The sequence below is a fragment of the Myxocyprinus asiaticus genome, chromosome 5, assembly GCF_019703515.2.
Source record: "Myxocyprinus asiaticus isolate MX2 ecotype Aquarium Trade chromosome 5, UBuf_Myxa_2, whole genome shotgun sequence".
In the NCBI taxonomy this organism is placed as follows: Eukaryota; Metazoa; Chordata; class Actinopteri; order Cypriniformes; family Catostomidae; genus Myxocyprinus; species Myxocyprinus asiaticus.
In genome coordinates this window covers 40820518-40847106 of record NC_059348.1, presented here as the reverse complement: position 1 = coordinate 40847106, position 26589 = coordinate 40820518, and the positions used below count along the sequence as shown (strand labels likewise).

The following is a 26589-nucleotide window of genomic DNA, read 5'->3' as shown; positions in this document are numbered from 1 at the left end:
ATTGACAGCATTTGTGGCATAATGTTGATTACCGCAAAATGTAATTTTGACTCTCCCTCCTTTTCTTTAAAAACAGCAAAAATCAAGGTGTCAGTGAGGCACTTACAATGGAAGTGAATGGGGCCAGATTTTTGGAGGGTTTAAAGGCAGAAATGTGAAGCTTATAATATTTTTAAAGCACTAAATAATTATTCTGGTAAAACTTGAGTATTGTTTGGGCTGTAAAGTTGTTTAAATCGTCGCTTTTATGGTCGTTTGAGGGTTTTAGGGTTTACGCAGTTACGTCGTCATGGCAGCGTAGTTATAAAATTGGATATATCTTTTCATAAAAAAAGGTTAGCAAGCTATTTTATCACACTAAAATCATGTTATCACACATATTGTTTACATTTTGTGACTATAATTTAAAAACAGTATAAGTATTTGGAGGATTGGCCCTATGCACTTTCATTGTAAGTGCCTCACTGTAACCCAGATTTTCACAAATTTTTTATTTATTTTAAGAAAAGGAGGGAAATTATTTTTTGTAGTTATCAACATTATTCCACAAATGTTGTCAATTGAGTATAAATTGTATTGAACCCGGAACATTCCTTTAAAGAATTTGAGACATACCTGTTGAAAATTGTTCTTCTTTGAATTCTTCTTCCAACAACAGAACATACTTAAAGCCAGACATTCAATTTAAATTCTGTGGTACAGTGTCGTTATTCTACCCTTAACAGAAAACTTTTGCAAATTATATTATTAAGTAAGTTCTGTTGGCAAGGTAACATTCATTAGGGTTCAACAAAATGACTGTCAGAATTATTAGTTTTTTTATTTATTTTTTTTGTAACTTTCCATACAAATAATTGTCTTCACCACTAGAATGATTAGATTAATACGATTATTATTCAAATGTTTTTAAATGTGAAAGTACACATTATGTATTTTGTGGTAGCATTTTAAGTATATGGCTGTTTGAAATAGGCTTTTTACATTGGTAAAATCGCTATATCTTTCTTATAATCTAATAAATAACAGCACTAAACTCCTAAACTAAATTTGTGATGACGTGTATTTCAATATATGACAAATGCACTTGATATACAAGGCAATATTCATAATTTCATTCAACATCAAATGCTTTATTGAGACGTTTGGATACAGTTAGGGAAAAAATGCAGTAAATTCGTTGTGAAGGCATTTTATAAAATTAAAAGGCATATTTTTTTCTCTAAACAGTTGTGATAAAGAAATTAATCAATTGCCGTTTAAATTCTAACAAGCGAGCATCGCAAACCCCTGTGATAACAAGTAGGCCGCATTCACTGCACTCTCAAGCAAACTACCCGTGCGATCGAAACACTACTGCCTCCCGCCCTGTCATTCCTCACACTGATGATTGACAACCTTTTTGGCCAATGGAATATTTTAGTTTTGATAGCGCCATGAGGTTGGACCAATCAGCACCCGGTGAATGAGCTCAGAGGCTGAGCTTTCGTTGCTAGCGCTGGCAAGAAGTTAGTTCCTGCTTTAGGCTGGCCGTTTCCTGTAATCGTACAGTGTTGTGAGACGGAGAAAGCCATGTGTGTCGATGCAAAGGTAAATTTAGCACCCCGAAATTATTACTGGGAAGTAAGGGCAGAGGATGGCAGCATTATTAGTGCATATTTGACCAGAAAATATGCCCTAGCAATGTCGAAACAGCTTTGCGGCCTTCTCCATGTCTGTTCGTAGTCGTGCTATGGTTTTTGTAGCACGTTGCCTTTGGTTTGGTCCGGTTTGTTGATGAGAGAGATTGAAAGAGAGTCCGAATGGCCTGCGAGGTGTATTATGAATGATGGAGTGTCAGTGATGTAGTTTACATCGGCCATTAGCAAAAGCCAAAGTTATCTGCCACATATTTATTAGCATTTATAGAAACAGGAATCGCCATTGTGAACATTGAAGGGGTTTGCCGACTGTCTGTTAAGGACTGTTGTTTCACATTGATGGCAAGTCGGCCCTTGTATTACAGTGTTTGTTTTGTTTATCTAAATCACTGACTATAATGAATTGAGTTTGGCTTTAAATAATAAGATATTTATTTATATGGCAGATTTTTGCTCTTTATTAGACATTTCAGAATAGTGTTATGGTGCTATGTGGGCACAACAGTAATGCTATGAAAAGTGATGGGACTGTCATGCAGTAAGATGCAGAAATCATATATCATAAACGGTTTAATCAAAAAGTCCATGCCTAGAAATTTATTATTATTTTTTTATTTTTTTTTTGCATTCTATTTTTCTTGTCTTCTTTAGGGCATCGGTACACACATACATTGATGGATCTCTTTGTATTTAGTCCAATCAGCAAAGCAAAAAGTAACTCCAGAGAATAGGAGAGGACAGAGGGGAGGGAAGAGAGTGAGAGTCTCTCTTTTCCTGTTTCTCACTCCCTGAAAATACATTACAGGTAACACTAACTCCACTTTCATTCTGCTCTATTTTCTGTTAACCAATCAGGAGACAATTTCATATAGTAGAATTTGGGTGAAAGGTATGATTTATGCTGTATTCATAAATTCAAAAAGCTTTATTTTTTTTATTTTTTTTTTATGACATGTAGTTGTAAAACTTAGACAGCATGAAATCAAAATTGACCCTATTTACTTTTATTAATACACATTGCCAGTCTTATTGTTATCGATTCATTACTGTACACTAAATGATTCATCAAAACGTAATAGCTTGCTTTACAACTAAAATGCCTTTTTCTTTTTGGCTGACATCACCATGCCCTCATATCAACCTGTCAATTAGCGACATCATTTAATGGTCCAATTAATTTTCAGTGGATAAAATGAAGTCCTGCCATACATTTTTGTCTCATTGAATATTCTGTTTCACTTAGAAGTATGTCACATTATGGAAGTAAATTGAGTTGCGAGCACAATTTAACTTTGAAGGGGTAGTTCGCCCAAAAATGAAAATTCTCTCATCATTTACTCACCATCATGTCATCCCAGATGTGTATGACAAAGATTTTTAGAAGAATATTGCAGCTCTGTAGGTCCTCACAATGCAAGTGAATGGTGAGAAAAACTTTGAAGCTCCAAAAGCACATAAAGGCAGCATAAATGTGTTTTGACAATTCACATTCTTTGTGCATATTGCCACCTACTGGGTACTCGAGTGGCAATGATATGTACATAACTATATATATAATAACATATCTGACAAATATCTTTGGCTGCTGCATTGCATCTTGTTGTTCCAGTGTGTCATCTATTCATTATTACAGGCTGTTATAAGATAATCTGGTACAAAATGTACAAAAGTTTGCATAATCAAAATATAATGCATCATATTTTTCCATGATGTGAAGATTTGCTGCCCAACTCAATGAAAGAATGTGCGCAACACACGTCTGTCTGTTCTTCCTTTAGGTTACCATAGTAATCTTAGTAAGCGTGCACCAGTTTTTTAGTGACTGTCTGAACAATCTATTTTCAAATCACGGTTGGCTTAACTGGAGATGCCATAACATTGCGTTTTTAAATGCGTATTAAGTTGAAGTTCAGTTTTGAAGACGCTGCATTCTGTTCCATTTAGCTGCGCTAAACACTCACCTGCTGTAGATGCGCTGCTTCAGCACATTGAGTCCACTGCCACACGCCTGGTGTGTGTGTGTGTGTCCAAGTTTTCGCTTTTGTGGGGAAAGCCGCGATGCTCCGTATTGTTGTTGATGTGATGATTCATGAAGCATTCCATTCAATTCGGAGAGTCGAAATTTCCACAATTCAACTGGGGAAAATGCAACGGAATTACACTTTGTGTCGGACTTCTAACTTGGAAACTCGTGTGGAAATCTTCAACTCCCATTTCATCGAGATGCAGGTGTACATCATGCAAACATATCGGACTCAGCACCCACGGCAGGGAGGTTTACAGTCAGGGACAAACATTCACATTTATTAAATAATATCCATTAACGAGTCAAAGTTCTTACATTAAAAGATAATAAAATGTGTTTAGCAAACGTTTTAGCACCCAGATTGTTCAAAACACGATTAATTACACTCTCTTTTGATTATCGTAACGATAGCATTGCATGGTTAATTACACTCTCTTTTGATTATCGTAACAATTGCATTGCAGCGTCGTATATCAGTTTGGTTGCTATCTCGTCTACTATCTACTCGTGCCTATCCCTTTTGTGTTCAACAGAAGTAAGTCATACACATCTGGGGTGGCATGAGGGTGAGTAAATTATGTGAGAACTTTCATTTTCATTTCATTTATTCCTTTAAGGTCCTGATATAGGTGTTTACAGTTGTCCTGTCTTTCTCTCCCTTTCTTCTCAAACAGCGTATCTGCAGACTCTCTTCGGACTTGTTGGATTTTTGTGTACCAACACTGGATATCACTTATTGTTTGCTCTTTTCACAAACTGTTTGACAAGATGGCAGACCCTATTATGGACCTTTTTGATGACACACCACTGTTCAATTTGGATTCCCTGCCAGAGGATGCCTTCTCCCAGGGCTCCTCAGACCCAGTTGAGGAGGCACTGAAGTTGGCCCTGGGCCAAGTCGATCCACCTACAGATCACACACCAGATCCTGGTGTCCCGATACTCTGTGATGCTGTCCCAGATCCAGTTCCAATCCCAACAGCTCCCGTGCCTGTCCCACTTCAGACTCATCAGCCACAGCAGCTCACCCAGATCTCCCAGGATGTCTCTGTTTGCCCAACTTCGATTTCCGTTCAGGCAGTGCCTCAGCCTTCTCTCTCCGTGGCCAGTAATAGCAGTGGGTCAGCAACCGTTCTGCTGAACTCCCCTCTCGGAGTACCGGTGTCAGGGGCTCAAGTTGCCACCCAGCAGTTGGAAACCCAGCAGATTGCTGCTGTTACGCAACAGTCTCCAGTGCAGTCGGCCCCCAAAATCGTCATTCTGAAGGGCCCTCAGGGTCAAACTCAAGTGCTGCAGGGTGTCACAGGAGCTACCGGCTCTCCAGGGAAAGTCACCCTTGCTAGAGTCCTTACAGGAACCCCTCTCAGGCCAGGGATGGCAGTTGTTTCCGGGGGGACAGTATTAAATGCGACCTCTGCTGGTCAGGGGCAGGTGAAGGTGGGAACTGGGGTCCAGAGGCTGGTTCAGACTACAAATGGCCCAATGAAGCAGGTGCTACTGACCTCGATGCCCCAGACACAGTCACAGGTGCAAACGCAGCCTGTACAGATGCAGATATCTGCACAGACGCAGTTGACGCAGGGTCAGCTGCAGTCACAGTCGCAGCCAGCACAGGTACAGGTGCAGGTGCAGCCTCAAACACAGGGGTCTCTGCAGACGGCAGTACAGACACAGGCTCAAGCTCCAGCATCTACAGCCCCTGGAACGACAGCAGCTGTCCGACCTCAAGGAGTCACCCTCTCTGCAGTGTCACAGCAGGTCAGTCTCATTGTATTTGTTTTGTTTAATTGGACTTTTAAAGGGGTTGTGCACACAAGAATAAAAGTTCTGTCATCATTCACAAACCTGTTTGACTTGCTTTCTTTTGTGGAGCACAAAAGGAGATGTTTGGCAGAATGAGAACCTCAGTCACCATTCACATTCTTTACATGGTTTTGCCATAAAATTAAAGTGAATGATGACAGGCTATCATTCTGTTTAACAGCTCTTTTTTGTTCCATGGAAGAAAGTCATTTGAACAACAAAAGGGTGAATAAATTATGACAGAATCTTCATTCTTGGGTCAACTGTCATTTTAATCTTTACAGTCAGAATCCATGTAGCCCCTATCTCTCCATTCAGGGTGAAGCAAAGAGGATCACGTTGGTGCTACAGCAGCCCTCCCAAGGTGGATCTGCCCAGGCTGGGACAGTGACAATTGGGGGAGCTGCAGGAGTGGGTCAGCAGGGCCAGCTGCACAGGCTGGTGTTGGGCTCTTTGCCAGGGAAGTTGGTCCTGCAGGGAGGCCAGCTGGCTGCTCTTGCCCAAGCCAAGGCAGGTCAAACGGGGGCACAGCCAAAAGTGCTCACCATTCAGTTACAAGTTCAACAGCAGCCCAACCAGCAGGGAGCCAAGGTGAGTGAGAGGACAGGTCATGCAATGGGAGTGTGTGTGTGTGTGTGTGTTGAGGATGAACTTGCTGGTGACAGAAAACATACTTTTCTTTCTGTACAGCAGTTTCAACTGGTTTCTGGGGGAGTTAATGCTGGTGGCAGCCCTCAGGTGGTGCAGATTTCTCAAGGCCAAGGAGGACAAAGACTAGCAGTGCCTCTTAAACTACTGCTGCAGCCACAGGTAGGACAAGCTCTGCATAAGTTTTATGGGATTTGTCTTTATAGGGAAGAACAAAAATGTCCATCATATATCCACTGTGATGTTCTTTGTTTTAGTGTGAGCCGTAACAGGGCTCAATACTAAGCTTTTTCATCTATTTGCCTTTCAGACAAGTTAAACTGATGGTTTACTTGTCTGAAAATAAGTCACTTGACCAAAACTGTTTTTTTTTCAATACATTAAAAATATTAATGAAATGGAATGACGCTTTAGACATCGATTTATTTTATTATTTTTTACATATGTATTAAATTTTTTAAAACCATTATATTCAATATTTTATATATACATACATACATACACCGATCAGCCACAGCATTAAAACCACCTGCCAAATATTGTGTAAGTCCCCCTCGTGCCACCAAATCAGCGCCAACCCGCCTATTATTCTCACCACAGTTGTACAGAGCAGTTATCTGAGTTACCATCGACTTTGTCAGTTCGAACCAGTCTGGCCATTCTCTGTTGACCTCTCTCATCAACAAGGCATTTCCGTCGAACTGCTGCTCATTGGATGTCTTTTGTTTTTGGCACCAATTCGGAGTAAATTCTAGTGACTGTTGTGTGTGAAAATCCCAGGAGATCAGCAGTTACTGAAAAACTCAAACCAGCCTCTCTGGCACCAACAATCATGCCACGCTCCAAATCACTGATGGTTGAACATTAACTGAAGCTCCTGACCCATATCTGCATGATTTTACGCACTGCTGCCACACGATTGGCTGATTAGATAATCGCATGGATGATTGTTGGTGCCAGATGGACTGGTTTGAGTATTTCTGTAACAAATTGTATGTCAAAAAAAATACAATTCCATTTTCCAACATAGGCTAATTGATAAAGCGTTTATCCAATTTAATCAACCTGGTCTCATAGTAAAAACATTACTATAATTACAGTTTTGCTAAATCATTTTTACATGCCTGGTTTTAAGTATCACTGCAGTTTTTTTTACTTATTTTATTCCTCTGGTCCCCACACAATACTATGTTATTACATCAAAACACTTACTTATTGTGATATTTTGGGGATATTACTTATTTTGATATTTTAAGGCTTCCATTATATAATCAACTACATATAGAAGCTTACTCAAGCATTACTATCTTGCGGTGTGGTGCAACTGATAGAGCATTGTACTTTGAACCCAGAACACGGGTTTGTTACCAGTTGACACGTTAGCCCAACGTGACATAAAGCGCCACAAAATGATGTGGCTGCTTTAGCTATTCAGTTTTTCTTCTCACATTTGCTTTTATGACAATATTAGGTTTAGATGTAGAATTTAGGGTAGGGGTGTAGGTTTTGTTCATTTCAAAATAGAAAAAAATATTATCTTTGCTTTTTATGACACTATTGGTTAGGTTTCTGTTAAAGGTCTAGGTTAGGGAGGAAGGTTTTATTGATTTAAAACTCCATAAAGTATTAACCTTCAAAACCTCATCGTTTTGGGAGAACATTAAACTCGTTTTTAGCACCCCTCAGTGGACATTTCACCTTGAAACTGAAATGTTGCCACAGTCAAGTAATTTTCATGAGATCAGGTTAAATTTAACACAGTACTGTGCAGTACCCTGGCCATAGCAAAACTAATAGCATCAATATCATTATTACTATATGATTATGTATGATATAATTATTACTATAACATACTGTCTTTAAGAGTTGTGAAACATGAATTTTGTATCCAATTGTAAAAGTGCTTGGAATTAAATCTGAGACACCTTTTTTCCGCAGAATGCGGCTTCTTGTGCTGGTGGAGCCGTTTCTGTGGTGAAAGTTATCAATACCTCTGCTGCTAGCTCTGCAGCCAGCACCACCACTACAGTGGCGTCTACTGGTGTACGTTTGGCTAAAATCCAGGAACCCGTGCGCAGAGTGGAAACCCTATGCAAGCAGGAAAAGGCAAATCGTATTGTGGCTGAGGCCATTGCACGGGCCAAAGCCAGGGGCGAAAGGAACATCCCACGAGTGCTCAACCAGGATGAGCTGCCTGCTGGACAGACCTCTGCAGACGTAGAGGGTGCCACAGGGGTTGCTGGAGCTAAAAAGAAAGGAGGTGGAGGAAGTAGCAAGAAGAAAAGCCCAAGTGCAGGATCAGGGAAAGTAGTGACAGGAGGAGATAAGAAATCCAAGGCTAAGACTCCAGGAGTAGGTGGAGTGGTTGTTGGAGGTGGAGGCAGTAAAAGTAAAGCCAAGACTAAGCTCAAGTAAGTAATGTTTGCATTTCCTCCATGACTTGGTACATATACCTCTAACTTTAAGTATTAAACTTTGGTACATAACTCGTCCTGCTCAGTTTATGCTACGGACTTGAATGAAACCTCAAATTGTACGCTACATTGTGTAGCATTATGGTATTCATTTTCAAAGTGTTTAGGCCTAAAGGTGCCAGACGATAAAATGGATGAAAAAATCTTACTTTGAAGGTGGAACCCGAGCCATATCTAGGAGTCAAAAAAACCATAGAGACTTGATCGTGGGCTCTTTTGCTTTAGACCAGTCTGCAACAACACAGAACACCTGAGCAACCCCATAGCAACACCCTGGCAACGATTCACGACACCCTAGCATTGTGACAGCTTTTAGAAGATGTTATTGTAGTTTATTTGTTTTTTATTATTATTTATCTGTGCCTCTCTTTAGCACCATCACTCTAGTGGGTGGAAAGAAAAGGAAAAGAAATGGATCCTCTGACCACTCAGACATAGATCTTAGCCCACCTGTTTCTCCCCGCACCCTGGAGGACATGTCACAGGTATCGCATTCTACAACCCCAATTATGAAAAAGTTGGGGCAGTATGAAAAATGCTAATACAAACAAAAAGGAGTGATTTGTAAATTATATTTACCGTTTGCTGTATTAAAAGCATTACAAGTACACATTAAATGATGTTTTACCTTGTGAATTTCATAGTTTTTTTGAAAATGTACAGTAATTTCAAATCAGATGATTGCAACGCTCCAAAAAAGTTGAGACGGGCAATTTAAGACTAATAACAATTTGACGAGTTGAAAAGGCGAAGTGAAACATGACATGTTAAACAGGTGAGGCAATTGTGTCATAATACTGTATACTGTAAAAAGAGCCTCCAAAAACAGAATAGTCCTTCAAGAGCAAGGATCATTCAAGACTTGTCAATTTGCCAACAGATGCTTAAGCAAATAATCCAGCACAAAGTTGGGGGATTTCATCCTCTAGAGTGCACAATATAGTTAAAAGATTCAAGTAATCTGGTCAAATTTTGGTGCATCAAGGGCAAGAAGAAAACCACTTCTCAATGCGTGTGATCTCTGATCCCTCAGGCCTCACTGTCTTAAAAAATGGCATTCATCTGTAATGGATATCATGAACATGGGCTTGGGATAACTTTAGTAAACCTTTGTTAGTCAACACCACTTGCCGCTGCATCCACAGATGCAAGTTAAGACTTTACTATGCAAAGCAGAAGCCCTACTTCAAAACTGTCTAGAAGCACTGTCGACTTCTCTGGGCTCGGTCTCATCTTAGATGGAAAGTAGAACAGCGGAACTGTGTTTTTTGGTCTGAAGAGTCCACATTTCATAAGGTTTTTGAAAAACAAAGCCGTCGTGTTATCCGGGCCAAAGAGGAAAAGGGCCATCCAAGCTGTTATTAGTGTCAGGTACAAAAGCCAGTGTCTGTATGGGCCAGGGGTGTGTCTGTGCCCATGGCATGGGTAACTCATACATCTGTGAGAAAACCATAAATGCAGACAGATATGTAAAAATTTTGGAGCAACATATACTGCCATCCAGCACTGTCTTTTCCAGGAACATCCCTGCATTTTCCAGCATGACAACTTCAAACCACATACTGCGCAGATTTCAAGTGCATGACTGTGTAAGCAGAGTGTGTGTGTGCTAGATTGACCTGCCTGCAGTCCTGACCTGTCTCCAATTGAGAATGTGTGGTGCATTATGAAGCACACCGTACGGCTTGAAGACCCCATACAGTTGTGCAGCTAAAGACCTACATAATGGATGAATGAGGGAAAATTCCACTTTCTAAGCTTAAACTTGTGTCTTCAGTGCCCAGATGCTTAAGTGTTATTAGAAGAAATGGTGATGTTTCATTGTGGTAAACACTTGACTGTCCCAACTTTTTTGGAGTGTATTTGAAATTACTGTACAAAATAAAAAAAATAAAAAAATGAAATTCACAGGGTAAAACATCATAAAATGTGTAGTTGTAGTGCTTTCAATATAGCAAAGGGTGAATATAATTTACAAATCACTCATTTTTGTTTTTATTAGCATTTTTCATACTGTCCCAACCTTTATGGATTTCAGTATACTGAAGCATATTCACTCAGTACTAACATACAATAAGGCAGGCAGATGGGTTGGCAGGCATTAGAATAGCATTGGGTACCATTACATTTTAAATCGAGAGCATCAGAACAATGCAATAGAACTGATGTTTTGACTTCAATGTAATTCTCCCAACAGAAGAGGCGCTCTAACCGTCAGGTGAAGAGGAAGAAGTACACAGAAGATTTGGACATTAAAATCACAGATGATGAAGATGAAGTAGACGCAGATGTTGATGTGACCACGACTACCGTGTCTGCTGTAGGGCATGCCCAGTCAATGGGAGCAGCACTCCAACAGGAGCTCGATGGGGATGGACTTGCAAGCATGCAGTTTTTTGTGGTACATCAGCTCTCTGGTCATAGCTGGTTGGAATTTCATTGTTTGTTGGCATATTTTTTTTCTTTCTCATAACTGGTTTTGTTAGAATTAATCATTTGTTTACAATTGCCACAAGATACTAGTATTAAAAAAAAAAAAGTAATCTTTGATATAACTATGCATAGTTTATACTCGCATTTTTGTTACATGTATGAGCGTGAATCTGATTTTTCTGCATGTGCGCTTCAGGAGAACCCAAGTGAGGAGGATGCTGCTATTGTGGATAAAATATTGTCTCTGCGGGTGACCAAAAAGGAGGCAAGTCATATGTTCATGCAACTTAAGCAGAGTAACTGGTATTACAAAGGAGTAATTCCAGCTCATTTGAGAAGATCTGTGGAATGCTGTCTATCAGCACAGAAAATAACTTTTTTTTTTTAAATGAACAAAAAAGGTTGACAGTTGGGCAATTACACTGCAAGTCTCTGGAAACTGACAGCATGCCTCACATTCTGTTCATAGTTAATTAACCTGGAATATTCTTTGAACAAGTGTCCTTAGACTTCTATGTTTACTCTAAGCCCTCATACTGTATTCTTGTCTGGTTTCAGGTGTCTCCAGGGCAGTATACTAATGTGGAGGAATTCTTTGTGAAATACAAAAACTAGTGAGTCATGATCTTTTGTCTCATTCAACTTGAAATGCTCTACTGTGGAAATGTCTCTTGTTGGAATATGTCTAACTTGTGACGTGTCCTTAGTTCGTACATGCACTGTGAATGGGCCAGTCTTGAGCAGCTGGAGAGAGACAAGAGGATCCATCAGAAGTTGAAGAGATTCAAGACTAAACAGGCACAAATGAGGAATATATTTCAGGAGGTGGGACGATATTAAAAAGCATGAATAGAACTTGCAAAAATATTGCCGTATTTATATTTGGTTTGGTTGAATATTATCCATAAGTACATCTGGAACTGTTTCCTGTGCTTTAGGATGAGGAGCCCTTCAATCCAGACTATGTTGAGGTCGATCGTATCTTGGATGAATCACATAGTGTTGATAAGGACAATGGGGAGGTAAAGACTTGCCTACCACATACCCAATGCTTTTCCAAGACCCAATATGAAATAGCTTCTATTCTTTGGGGCAACAGTGAGAAATCAGAATTACCATATACAAGTAAATAATGATGAAGACCTGTTGATTTATGTTGTGATGTGAATTGAACATGTTGCTGTCCATAATTCAAACTGAAATCTGGGTGTACCCTTCATTGTATTCCAGATTAACTGTATTCTTTATTCCCATACATCCAGAAAAAGAGTCAAAGTGAAAAATGTTATTGACTAATTGTTCTGAGTGTCATCGTAACCACCCCGCCCCTCCCCCCAATAGCCGGTTGTGTACTACCTGGTGAAGTGGTGCTCTCTGCCCTATGAAGATGCTACTTGGGAGCTCAAGGAGGATGTTGATGAAGCAAAAGTGGAAGAATTTAGGAAGATTGAAAGTCGCCAACCCCGCCTTAAGAGAACCGTAAGCTCGTGTTGCACTCTCATTAGCCAAACGTCATTTTATTTGCCTCTTTCTCTCTTCTCTCACAAATCCTGGTCGCTGTAGCAGTTTTTTGCTTGACCTGAGTTACTGGACCCTATCTGTATTGTCAGTTTTCATGAAGTAATTGAGAAGAGGCAGTGGACTATATTAACATAACTTGTTCTTCCATCAGCCTCGACCTCCTGCAAGTGCCTGGAAGAAACTTGATGAGTCAAAAGAATACAAGAATGGAAACCAACTCCGAGAGTACCAGCTGGAGGGAGTCAACTGGCTGCTCTTTAACTGGTACAACAGGTAATATATGCAGATAGATTGATATAAATTGATTGATACATTTTGATGACTTATCTCCTGTTCAGGGGAACATACACAGTTACAGTATGTCCAATAAAACGTTCTTTAGAATGAGAATTCTTCCTTCTCCTTAATTATAAATACCACCTACCACCAATCTAATGCTACAACAGTAAGCTGACGGTAGTTCAAGAGATGCAAATAATTTGACCGCATACTATTCTGACACATCAGTGCCCTCCCAATGTTGACTGATGGCGTCATCGAAATCATCACACTGGTGTCTTAGCTCAAATAAATATGGCCTTACTCCAGTAATTTATACAGATTTTTTTTCTTCACCCACTGATTGTTGCAGGACTGCAAGCGTAGGCATAGAGCAAGGTGGTGGCGAGAAATTCTCTACAATTTAATTTAAAGTGTTTTCGTTTATGGTGCATTAAGTGTGGATTTGCAGTTCTTTGAACATTTTATGTACTCAAAGCACTTTACATTGTGAATAGTGGGTTCTCCTCAACCACCACCAGTGTGCAGCATCCACCTGGATGATGTGACAGCAGCCATTGTGCACCAGTAGTAGAGTGATACAGCCAAGTAATGCATTGACATAAATTAAAGGCCATCTGAAATTCCTGTTTTAATTAGATACAATTTCATTGGGTCTTTAATAGTTGTCAATGCTGAGATATGAATGGGTTGGCAAAACTGTATAGAAACAGTACAGAACAGCTCATGTAACACCAGAACAACTTGTGCATGATTTGTCTTTGTCCAATTCTCACTCCTTTCTTTCCATACTCATGTCTTCCCTCACAGGCAAAATTGCATCCTGGCAGATGAGATGGGTCTTGGTAAGACCATTCAGTCAATAGTCCTTCTTTCAGAGGTGTTTGCTGCAGGGGTCCAGGGGCCATTCCTCATCATTGCCCCTTTGTCCACCATTACGAACTGGGAAAGAGAGTTCTCCACCTGGACTGATATGAATGCTATTGTTTACCATGGCAGTCTGGCCAGCAGACAGATGATCCAGCAGTATGAGATGTACTGCAAAGATGAAAAGGTCTGTGTAGATGCATTGTGTTTTCTTCAGTTTATTTCTGTTCAGTATGTGATCTCACTCACTGTAATAAAAATTGACAATGCATCCTCATTTCAGACCAGTTGGATTTTCTTTTATTTGGTTGCACACAAAGGAGTTATTTCACGGAAGCTGCTCTTTTTTTTTTCTCATATAACAAAACTAGGCAGTGACCAGTGGCTGTGAAGCTCCAAATGGACTAAAAAGAACCATAATAGTCCATACAAATTGTGCTGCTAAAGCCATGCAATAACTTTGTTTGAGAAAAAGATAACAAAAGTCAAAAGTTGACTTTCACTGAAAACAGATTGTTCATACTAATAAGGTATTTTGACTTTGATTGATGCTCCTATTCTGACTTTCTTATTATTTTCTGTTTTCTTTAGGGACACTTAATACCAGGGGCCTATAAATTTGATGCTCTGATCACAACCTTTGAGATGATTCTATCAGACTGCCCAGAGCTGAGGGAGATTTCTTGGCGCTGTGTTATTATTGATGAAGCTCACCGATTGAAGAACAGAAACTGCAAGCTTCTCGACAGCCTCAAGATGCTTGACCTTGTAAGTAGCCAGTTAAAGGTTTATCCCAGCCTGGGCAGGTGTTGTGAATTATGCCTTTCACTCTTATCTGTTAAAAGGTGCATTGTGTTATTTTTGTGCCACTTAAAAATTTAAATACGGTCATAAACTTTGGAATTCTGTTTCTTAAAATTACACACTTCACCTTCAATATAGTTGGATATGTTTGCAAAATTGTCAGTATTTGGTTTCAGTATCATGTAATCTTAACCTAACTGTACATGTGATCTTTTAGATGTTTTGATGCTTTTAATTTAGATATAAGCTCTGTGGGATGTGGCCTCTCTCACTTCCCCTCTTCCTCTCTCTTTCTGATTTTCAGGAGCATAAAGTGTTGCTGACAGGCACCCCACTGCAAAACACTGTAGAGGAATTGTTCAGTCTGTTGCATTTTCTGGAACCAGCCCAATTCCCCTCTGAGACTGAGTTTTTACGGGAGTTTGGAGATCTCAAAACAGAGGAGCAGGTAGAACACAAACATATGTCAGGTGTGCTTTGCTCTGTTGAGATAATGAACAGTTCTCAATGCTCTTCCTCTGTCTGTATTTATCAGGTCCAGAAACTTCAGTCTATTCTGAAGCCCATGATGCTGCGTAGGCTGAAGGAGGATGTGGAAAAGAACCTCGCCCCAAAACAGGAGACTATTATTGAGGTGTGCATGTTTCCTTCAGACTCTAGTGTCTATACAATCTGATATTTTAAGTTTGGTTCTGATTGCATTATTTGTTGTGGTTCCCCAGGTGGAGTTGACTGATGTACAGAAGAAGTATTATCGTGCTATTCTAGAGCGTAACTTTAGTTTCCTCAGCATGGGAGCCACACACAACAGCAATGTGCCCAACCTACTCAATACCATGATGGAGCTTCGAAAGTGCTGCAACCACCCTTACCTCATAACAGGTACTGAACTGCACACCTTACATGATGCAATTAACCATCGTCTTCTGTAAAACCTAGGAGTTCATCTAATTCACCTAAAAGTATTCGTCTTTTTTCCCTCCTGTTTATAAGAGGTTCAGCTTCAATGCTTGACAACTGTCTTCTCTCTGTGCAGGTGCTGAGGAGAAGATAGTGGCTGAGCTGAGGCAGGTGTATGATCCTCTAGCTCCAGACTTCCATCTCCAGGCTCTGGTGCGCTCGGCAGGAAAACTGGTCTTGCTGGATAAGCTGCTTCCTCGCCTCAAGGCTGGAGGGCACAAGGTCCTCATCTTCTCCCAGATGGTGCGCTGCCTTGACATCCTTGAGGACTACCTCATACACAAGAGGTACAGCAGTAGATGTATACTACATCTATGTAAACAGTGAAATGGAAGTATGAGTAAAAATGTGGGCAGTTGTTTTACTTGACTGGATGTGCAGTTAACTGTCTCCTTGATTGTCATTCTCTGTCTGATCAGATACCTGTACGAGCGCATCGATGGGCGGGTCAGAGGAAACCTGCGACAGGCGGCCATCGATCGCTTTAGTAAACCGGATTCAGACCGGTTCGTCTTCCTGCTTTGTACTCGAGCTGGAGGGTTGGGCATTAATTTGACTGCTGCTGACACCTGTGTCATTTTTGACTCTGATTGGAACCCTCAGAATGATCTTCAGGCAAGGATAACTTTCTCCATAGTGATTTCCATGCAATTAATGGCAGTCATTCAGTCATGTTTCCTTTTCTAGGCATTCAGTGTTGTTCCTTTTGTTTATCTTTTTTTCTTGCTCACAGGCTCAGGCACGTTGTCACCGTATTGGTCAGTCTAAAGCGGTGAAGGTGTATCGTCTCATCACCAGAAACTCGTATGAGAGGGAGATGTTGGACAAGGCCAGTCTTAAACTTGGTCTTGATCGAGCTGTTCTGCAAAGCATGAGTGGGAACAAGGACAGTAATGTTAATGGGGTAAGACTGAAAGAAATGTGATGGTAATTAAATTTTCCTGTATTAAATTGTTTGCTAAAACTTACAAGTTCAAGGTGGAAGAAAGAAGTCACTCAGTGGTGTGCTATAAACTTGTTTTTCCTCAGATCCAACAGTTCTCTAAGAAAGAAATTGAGGATTTACTTCGTAAAGGTGCTTATGCGGCCATAATGGACGAGAATGATGAGGGCAGTCGATTCTGTGAAGAGGACATTGATCAGATCTTACAGAGAAGGGCAACCACCATCACTATAGAGAGTGAAGGCAAAGGATCCACTTTTTCCAAGGCCAGCTTTGTGGCATCTGAGAACCGCACAGATATCGCTCTGGATGATCCCGAGTTCTGGCAAAAGTGGGCCAATAAAGCAGACATAGACATGGATACTCTCAACAGGAAGGTAAAGTGTAGTGTCTGTATAATGTAGTTTTCTCTTTAACACTTTCCTTGGTGTCTTCCCATGTTTATCTTCATCTCTTCCTCTCTTTCATGCAAATCCTTTGCAGAATACTCTTGTGATTGACACTCCCAGAGTGAGGAAACAGACGCGTCAGTTTTCCAGTCTGCGTGGTGAAGGTGGCGATCTGTCTGACTTGGACAGTGACGACGACTACCCACCCCATAATTCTCGCCAATCCCGGGTCTCTCGACGCTCAGATCGGCATTCCGGTGGAGGTTATGGACGCACAGACTGCTTCAGAGTGGAGAAACACCTACTTGTTTATGGGTTTGTGAATATGTTTCTTCCTGAATTTTTGTGCAGCATCTCATGATCATTGGTGTAAGAAATCATGCAATTTTGAAACTTAACATTTCTGCATGCGTTTGTCTCTACAGGTGGGGGCGCTGGCGGGATATCCTGTCTCATGCTCGGTGTAAGCGGCGTCTGAGTGAGCGGGACGTGGAAACCATCTGCCGTGTCATCCTGGTTTTCTGTCTGTTGCATTACCGTGGAGACGAGAACATCAAGAGCTTCATCTGGGAGTTGATCACCCCGCCAGAGAATGGACGAGAACCACAAGCTCTGCTTAATCACTCTGGTATGGCTTTGTCTCATTACAATCATTATCAGTTTACATCGTCTTTGTGTTATGTTTATTGATACTACCAGCAATGAGACTGCCCATGGTGGTCTTTTAACAGGTAGATTCATTCTAAGCAGGCAATACTGCGCTACAAAGCCAGAACACAGTAACTACACACAAAAAAAACGTCTTGTTTTTTTACTGTCTAGCCAAATATGGATTACAAGAATCTTTTTTTTTTATTTATTTTTTTTTTATCTGAGCATAGACAGTCACAGGACAGGTAAAGTCTAAGAGACCAGATCAAGAGATTGTGTAGTTACTGCATTTGCCTTGGCATGGCAGTATGAGCTTTTTATAAAATGCTTATAAAGGGTTTCTCCTTTGCTATAGGTCTGTCCATCCCTGTTCCTCGTGGCAGAAAGGGTAAACGAGTGAAGGCTCAGAGCTCTTTTGATGTGCAGAAAGTCGAGTGGATCCGCAAATACAATCCTGACAGTCTGCTGCTTGATGACAGTTACCGCAAGCACCTCAAACACCAGTGCAACAAGTATGTTTCACCTCCATGGACACAACAATTGACTATAATCAGATGTAATTTAGTATAATTTAAAGAACCTCTCTGCATATAATATTGTTTCTGTCTTCCTTTGTTTTCCTTCTTGCAGAGTGTTGTTGAGAGTGCGCATGCTATACTACCTAAAGCAGGAAGTCATTGGAGAACATGCTGATTCTGTATTGAGAGGAGCTGATGCAAGGTATAGCGATTTGTCTCATTTCATTAGAAACTGACTGCCACAATTCCAGCTCTCACTCACCCATGCATGGAGATGCACAAATGACTCTCCACTAATGGCAGATTTATGTGTTTACGTGCAGGGATATTGATATCTGGTTGCCTGAAATGGAGCAGCAGGATGCTCCATCTGGCTGGTGGGATGCAGAAGCGGACCGATGCTTACTTATTGGTGTCTATAAGCACGGTATGTGTGGGCTTTACTAACTAGTCATGTCTTGTTAAAGTATTAATATAATGAGTGTCCCATATGAAAGAACTTCCTGGTAGTATTGCACTCATGTTGCATTTTTTATTTTTATCTTAATTTAGTTCTGACAATTGACTAACTAGTTGATATGAAACCCTGATATATTCCTCCCTGTATTTTGCTGTGCCAGGATATGAGATGTACACCACCATGCGTGCCGACCCCTGCTTGTGTTTTGTTGAGCGATGTGGGCGCCCAAATGAACAGGACATTAATGCGGAGCAGCAAGCAGCAGATCCGGAGCTTGGGGAAGGGTGAGTTTCAAATGGAGCCCGTCTCTAGCTGTTCACCTGCATTATCAAAATATGGCCTGATTGACTGAAATATTGACACTTTTGGATGAGTACCGTTGAACATTTTGTGACCTTGTGTTTTTGGTGGGGTTTTTTTGCATCTTAGAGGAGACTATGACAAGTACTGTGAAGATCCAGAATTCAAACCTGCATCAAGACACACCAAGGAAGTATATGAGGAGGTAAGGACCTTTTAAATTACATTATTTTTTTATTTTTATTTTTTATTTTTTTTTATATATCTTAAAGCATTATTTAATTGGGATCTTAAAGAGCACCTATTATGGTTTTTCAAATATTACCTTTCATGTAGTGTGTTATATAGCTGTTTGTGAATGTAAAATGTCTGCAAAGTTTCAAAAATCAAAGTGCACAAAATATGGATTTATTGACACCCAAAAGAAATTCACCGATTCTGAACACCTGAAACGAGTCGTTAGTAATTCCAGACTTACTTCCTGTACTAACCTTCGTAATTTGGTAACAAAAAACCCGCCTCTGGTCTGTTTACATGTACAGCCGGTGCAGGCTGTTAGCCTGTTAGCTTCTAGCTTCTGCTAACCAGCTAACTCACATTATTGTCAAACTACATATAAACTTACCACAGAGAAACGTCCTGTTCTCGTCGTGGTTCGGGTTGATCTTCCAATGTATCACTAACGGACTCAGGCTCAAATTGGTAAGGTAAAACAGACATTTTTTCAGACGGAGCTGAAACTCTGATATGGTAGTGGGCGTTTCCTTTTCGACACGTACTGTAAGCGGTAGACCAATCACAACAGACTGGGACATCTGACCAATCAGAGCAGAGTAGGCTCTCTGAAAGCAGGAGTTTAGAATGAATCCTTTAGAACGGATCATTGAACGAGTCGTTTGAGACACTGGGAAAAAAAATGGTAATGCTGCAGTTTAAATTATGAGCTAATTAAAGTGTTTTTTGACCTTGGATGCATGTAAATCTATTGTATGAGACCTTTAAAACAAAATTAGGCACGTTTAAAAACCATAATAGGTGCACTTAAAATTAAATGATAGATGTGGTTATTTTGCTTTTCAGGCTGATTCTGTGAATGCAGACAGTGAGATTTGCGTGGAGGATCGCTCTGCCCCTGTGCAGGTTGAGGGGCTTTCCTTGGGATCATCAGATTTGTGTTACTGGCCAACAAGCTCGTCACTAACTGCTCGACTGCGTCGTCTCATCACAGCATATCAACGCACTTACAGACGAGAACAGCTTAAGATGGAGGCTGCAGAAAAGGGCGACCGGAGACGTAGACGCTGTGAACAAGCCACTAAACTCAAAGAGATTGCCCGACAACAACGTCAACAAAGGTATGTTCCCCAAGAAAACTGTTACTGAAGCTTTCCCCCTCAGTTGCGCTGTCCAGGTATCTCATAAGCATCTCCATTTCAGGTGGACTCGTAGGGAGGAGTGCGATTTTTACAGGGTAGTATCAACCTTTGGAGTAGAGAAAATAAAGAAGGAAGCAGAGACTCCAGAAGGGGATGAGAATAACATAGACTGGACTCATTTCCGTTCTTTTGCTCGACTTGACAAGAAAACCGATGAGAGCTTGACGCGTTACTTCAAGTGCTTCATGTCCATGTGTCGGAAGGTGTGTCACCTTCGACCGGCACGTGGAGAAGGTACAATATATTATTTTATTTTGTACGTACTTGAAATTATGAAGACTTTCTTTTTATATATATATATATATATATATAATAACTAGAACATTTTCATTTTGTGGTTTGTAATGACAATCAACTGCAGTTAGATCAACATAATTTTTCTGTTCTTCTGTTTTTCATTCTCCCTTGTTCCTCTAATAGAATCTCAAGATCTGTCCCAGTTCCTGGCCCCTATCACAGAGGAACGAGCCTCTCGCACACTCTACAGGGTCAGCTTGCTGTGTCGACTGCGTGAGCATGTTCTTCCCCATCCCTTGTTGGAGGAACGCCTCCCTCTGGCACCACCCACCTCTGACCTTCCCAGCTGGTGGAGCATGCCACAGCACGACCACGAGCTGCTCTTAGCTGCTGCCAGACACGGCGTCAGCCGCACTGAACTTTCCATCTTTTCCAACCCACAGTACTCATTTAGCCAGGCCCGCCTCGACTACCTCCAGAACCAGCAAGCTCAAGCAGCCTTGCAGAATCATACATTTAGCCAATCACAGGAGCCGACCAGTATCAAAGAGGAGGGGCTAGATGTTGAGTCTCGGCTGCTGGAGGTGGATACCCTCTGTCAGTCAGACACTCCTGCCGTGCCCCTTTTACACTCTGAAGGGAAACTTGGAGGGCAAGCTGGCTGGGGCTGGAAGAAGAGCAAACATGGTGGTTCCAGTGGGAGTGGAAGAAAGGAGGGAGGAGAGAGAGGTGAAGGGCCATCAGACTCTGATTCTGATTCAGACTCTGGCTCGTCTTCCTCCTCCCGTCATTCTGGCAGCTCAGATGACAGTGGAGACAGTGATGCAGAGCGAGAACAAGGTGAGATATTACCCCATTTCAAACATGTTTGTGATGACACAGTTTACATATGTGAATCTTTATTATGACTTAGTGATTTATCAAGAATTAGTTGATATTTTATCGGTTTGTTTTTTTTATTATATTTCAGATGTATCTGTTTATTTATTTGCTCTGAAATGGCTTAAGATTTGTTTTTGTTTTTTTACCCAATCAGAGAAACATAATTTTATCCAAACAGCCATTGTGGCTAGTTATATTCAAATTGTTTAATGCAAAAGTAAAATAGTTTCATGAAAATAGAATCATTTTAATTCATAAGCACCAATATCATTTTCATAATAATAATAAAAAAATAACACAAAACATTATTTTAATTGAACTTTCCAACACTAACACTATTTTTAGTACTAATGTTTAAGATCTAAGTTGCTACTAACACATTATGCATCTCAATAGTCTGACACTCTTTTTAAAAGCACTCAAAATGCTTAATTTTGCATTACCAGCTAAATGATAGATTTCCCAGCAGTAATCACTAAAGCCCAGAATATACTTCGGTCAAACACAAATGCTGAGCGTCCGCATACAGAACGCGTGATGCAAATCTCTTCATCAGCAGATTGCTCGAGCACTAAACGCGCAGCCAGATTTTTGTAACTGCATGTCTTTGAAGGAGCAGAATACACATGAGCCTGGAATTATTTGCACTAATTAGTGTATCCACAAGGTGGCAACACTCACATTTGAGCCGTTGTTGTCATGATGTGCTAGAAGATATAATCGCTTTTAAAAAAAAACTAGAGACAAAGGTAAAAACAGCAACAGTAAATATGTATGTCAAGAACACGTGTGTGTGTGTGTGTGGAGATCAGGAGATACCTGTAATGGTATAACTTGAGTCTGAAGGAATATAAAGAAATCCTTATAAGTGTAAACACCTGAAGAGAAATAGTCCAGTATCTCATAGTAGTCGTATCGTGCATGTGCAAAATGCCTGTGTATGTGTGCACCGTCAAATCGAAGTATACTTTGGGCTTAAGTGTTCTCAAATGATAAATGAGGTGTTTTGGTTTGATTATATGTGATGTATAACTAAAATGAGTCCAATCTCAGCCGCAGCTCTTAAGATGTGTGATGGTGATGAAGAGAACAGCATCCTCTCACTCACACCGTCCCAAGAAGGTGCCCCGACAGAGTCCCTCCCTGACCCTCTCAGAGTCGACTGGCCCAAGGATCGAGTGTTGATAAACCGAATAGATAATCTCTGTTCACTTGTTCTGATGGGACACTGGCCGTCAGGGCGCCGCTATGTCTCAGACGTACAACTTAATGTACCATCTGAAGAACCTGACCTTGGAGATGACCTGGGATACCCCCGAGTGGCACACAAAAGCAACAGTGTCCTATCTGCTGAAGCTGTTGAAGGCCATGATACAGAGTTCACAGTAAAACTCCTGAAGGTGAGGAGGCATTCAGACATTTAGGATGGGTTATATTAATGGATATTCAAGAGATACTAAACCTCAACTTTCTTCTAACATTGGTTTCATCTTCTATAGGAGGAGGGATTGAAGCTGACATTCTCTAAGCAGGCGTTGATGCCAAACGGTGAAGGGAGTATCCGCAAGAAACGAAAGGATCATGAGGTACAGAAATGCAATCTCAAAAACTTGCCCTTTGCATGACTTGAGAGCAGAACCCATTCAGGAAAAGAAAAACGTAGGAAATTAAGCGCTTTTGGATGATGTGCCCCATTCTAAAATTAGAATCAATTATTTTCTGTAAAGGTACGCACACCGCAGCCACTGCTAGCCGATTGTAGGTGGTGCCCAGCTATGACTCCAGAGGCTGCTCAATTCTGCAGTACCACTGTAGAGCGCATCTTGTATAGTTTTCCATTAAATTTCACCCAAATCAACCAAGGACATAGATTATTTACTCTAACCATCACTGGATAATAAATTGTATGTATCTTTCATATAGCCTACACAATTTATTTTATATTACAAGTGAATCTTTTTTTTTTGTGGTTTGACAGCTAGAATGAAACCTATTAAAGGCTTTCCTATTTAAGAAATTGCATAATAAATGTCACCAATTCATCTCGTTCAGTTTGAGCAGTTACACCAGTTTCATACACCTAACCTGCAAATGCATCAACGTCACTTTGTTCATTCTTGAAGTAGTGCAAAATTATTTGTAAATTTTTGTGTAATGTATGGTGACTAGATTCGCAAATTTGGACTGCCACCTGCACCACATCAACACATCTTTCAGTCTTAAGTACAGTAAATATTATGTCAACCCCTTGTGGTGAAATTAAGCGCTTTCATTTCATTCACATGAAACTAATTACAGAAAACTCCAGAAATGAAATGTGGTTTTTGTCTGACCCTTAGCTGGAGGATGAAGAGGGAGTTCTCCATGCTCCCCGCAGGAGGGACCTTCCCAACTGGCTCAAAGAAAACCCAGAATATGAGGTGGAAGGAGACATGTTAGAGGTAAGTGCAAAACACTCAAGTTGAATTCTGAGTTCTGCTTGGACCAAAACATCTCATAATGTTCTTGTTGCAGCTACTGGTGAACCGGACCAAAAGGAAGAGGAGGAGGAAGAGGGTGGAGAAAGGAGCAGCACTTACAGGCAGTGAGAGAGTAAAAGTCATAGACATGAGGACGGGCAAGAAGGTGAGAAAAGAATTAAAGACAACTGGCAGTTTGCTGATTAGTCACTGGGGTTTTTACCACTATTTTCAAATATTGGCTAAACACTTCTTTAACTTGATGCAAGTAAGCAAAGGTTCTGTTATTAATGGAAAACATACAAACATTTACACACTTAACAGTACATAAGGTATTTTAGTAGTTAGCCTGAAGGCTAAGATTTTTTCTTGTGGCTTACTACTTCCAAGAAGACATTTGTTGTTTTTGGTACAGTTGATGTGATTTAGTGTACATTACTAGTCTTGATAAATGTATGTTTCCCTGCTTTTCAGTATGGTGGAATATACGGCCCTGCACTACAGGACCTGAGGGAATATCTGGAGGAGAATCCTGACCACGCTGTAGTACCAGAATGGTCCGAGACTGTTCGCAACTCGGTCAGTGTCTCCTGTTTTAGCTCAGTATACTGTATCTGTGTACTGTTAAACCAATGGTAATTGATTCTGGTTATTGATCTACCCTGACATCAAAAACTGTTCCGAGTAGGACTGTCGTGATTATTATATAATTGTCTGATTGTGGTTATTTAATCTAACCGTGGTTATTTGAGATAACTTCGATTATTGTGCACTTTAAATTCCAATCACATTTTACTGTTTAAATAAGGAAATGAAAGCATGTTTGAGTGTCTCACTCAATTGAACTCCGGAGCTCCTGGAGAACGTGTGAAGATTAACCGCTTCTGAACCAGGTTTGAAGCGCTGTGAAGCATATGCTATCTTTGGAGGTTCACGCCTAACTCCCACGAAAAAATAAAACCAAGGATTTAAGTGAAAGTGAAGCACTCCAGTTTCACTTTAAATGTGTAATGGCAAATGTTATTTGTCACTGTGGGTTCATTCACGCAGTGTTAATGCCCTGAGTCACGCCCGCTTACTCAAAAGAGATGACGGAGTGAAAAAAACACAATTTCAAATGTCTGTCTTCATGTAAAATAACAGCTTGTTCTGCAAATTCTGCTCATGCTAATTTACATTTACTTACAAAACGTTGTGCTTACATCTTGATGGTCACTGCTATGCTTGGGATTAGGTTTTTTTAAGAGCATCAATAATCAGAAAATTGTCTCTGATAATTATCAGTATATATTGGCATTTTTATCAGATAGGGCTGAAATCTGAAATGGGGCTGATCGTATCACAATAGTCTTTGTCTATTCATATTTCTCAACACAACTTTTGTAAAGTGTGAACAGCAGTGTAACTTAAACGTGGTCGCACACCGGACCCGTCTGGTGGACGATGTGCTGCATTCTAAATTTAGAAAATTATTTTCTGTAAAGGTACGCACACCGCAGCCACTGCTAGCCGATTGTAGGTGGTGCCCAGCTATGACTCCAGAGGCTGCTCAAATCTGCAGTAACACTGCAGAGCGCATCTTGTATAGTTTTCCATTAAATTTGTCCCAAATCAACCAAGGACATAGATTATTTACTCTAACCATCACTGGATAATAAATTGTGTGTATGTATCTTTCATATAGCCTACACAATTTATTTTAAATTACAAGTGATTTTTTTGTGGTTTGACAGCTAGAATGAAACCTATTAAAGGCTTTCCTATTTAAGAAATTGCATAATAAATGTCACCATTTCATCTCGTTCAGTTTGAGCAGTTACACCAGTTTCATACACCTAACCTGCAAATGCATCAACGTCACTTTGTTCATTCTTGAAGTAGTGCAAAATTCTTTGTAACTTTTGTGTGTAACGTATGGTGACTAGATTTGCAAATTTGGACTGCCACCTGCACCACATCAACACATCTTTCAGTTTTAAGTACAGTAAATGTTATGTCAACCCCTTGTGGTCTCCCAAAGCTATTATGCCAGACTACATTATACGTAAGGCCAACTGACAGTGAATTGGAAAGCACAAAAGTTAGTCTTCTAATTTAAATGTCAGCTAATTTTAATATATCGATGCCTCAAAAACTTGAGAAAATATTGTGCCAAACAGTGATCGATGTATTGATATTTTATGACATTCCTAGTCACTACTACTTTATATATTAGGTCAACCATAGTGAGTTGTGAATCTGGAAATTAATGTGGTTCTCTTCAATCTCAGGGATTCTTGCCTGAGAGTTTATTCCACAGACTCCTAAGCCCCCACGCTTCAATTCCCAAAAAGAGCCGACATTACCTCACAACCCCTTCAATCCAGTCTGATGACCCTCTCTTGGGAGGAGGCGAAGAAGAGACGTTAGTTTCTGATGGAGCGTACATGATGGATGATGAGGACCTGGAAGACGGTGGTCACCTCACATCATCTCACCACTTCCTTACTACTGCCTACGATGTGAAGATGGAGCCAAGTGCTCTCGATTTGGACGGAGGCGACAGTTTGTCACAAGGCGGCTATGATAGCTCAGACAGAGATGCCATTTTGGATGTCATTATGGCACCGAAAAATTCAGACTCTTCCTCGAGCTCTGAGGATTGACCAAATCTCATGTTTGATGTAGTAAACCGAGATCATGACAGTCTTTTATTTTATTATATTCTGCCATCATTATTTTTATAATTATTATTGATGTCATTGCTTTAAATATTGAGTAACAGATTTTTTTTTCTTGGGTTGGATTTCTACTTGACTGTTTTGTGTAGTTTGAGGAAAGGAACAGGTGGCATGTTTTTTTTTTTTTTTTTTTTTTTTTTTT

The 26589-nt window shown here is 40.4% G+C and overlaps 1 protein-coding gene across 2 annotated transcripts; it reads left to right on the top strand.

Annotated features, from left to right (window-relative positions):
* Positions 1–1550: 1550 nt before the first annotated feature.
* On the top strand, positions 1551–26589 carry LOC127440624 (chromodomain-helicase-DNA-binding protein 8). 2 transcript variants are annotated; one of them, XM_051697328.1, is made up of 38 exons: positions 1551–1587; positions 4338–5421; positions 5785–6057; positions 6160–6276; positions 8053–8525; positions 8962–9073; positions 10786–10989; positions 11218–11286; positions 11580–11635; positions 11729–11846; positions 11960–12043; positions 12363–12500; positions 12694–12815; positions 13632–13875; positions 14280–14456; positions 14797–14940; positions 15028–15126; positions 15215–15374; positions 15529–15739; positions 15872–16067; positions 16186–16356; positions 16482–16772; positions 16879–17099; positions 17210–17412; positions 17791–17947; positions 18066–18155; positions 18277–18380; positions 18574–18697; positions 18843–18918; positions 19794–20068; positions 20151–20383; positions 20570–21226; positions 22322–22668; positions 22768–22854; positions 23608–23709; positions 23783–23893; positions 24202–24306; positions 25998–26589. In XM_051697328.1, exons 1-38 carry the CDS (start codon positions 1580–1582, stop codon positions 26370–26372), a joined length of 7818 nt encoding a protein of 2605 aa, XP_051553288.1. In that variant the 5' UTR covers positions 1551–1579; the 3' UTR covers positions 26373–26589. The 2 variants fall into 2 exon arrangements, with proteins under 2 accessions (XP_051553288.1, XP_051553287.1); XM_051697327.1 differs by having other exon boundaries at positions 1552–1587; positions 6157–6276.

Excerpts from the sequence above, each read along its gene's own strand:
- LOC127440624 (XM_051697327.1), top strand. Across the intron at positions 15,740-15,871 it reads GACTACCTCATACACAAGAG|ATACCTGTACGAGCGCATCG; the intron begins GTACAGCAGTAG and ends CTGTCTGATCAG. Across the intron at positions 18,698-18,842 it reads GATCCGGAGCTTGGGGAAGG|AGGAGACTATGACAAGTACT; the intron begins GTGAGTTTCAAA and ends TTTGCATCTTAG.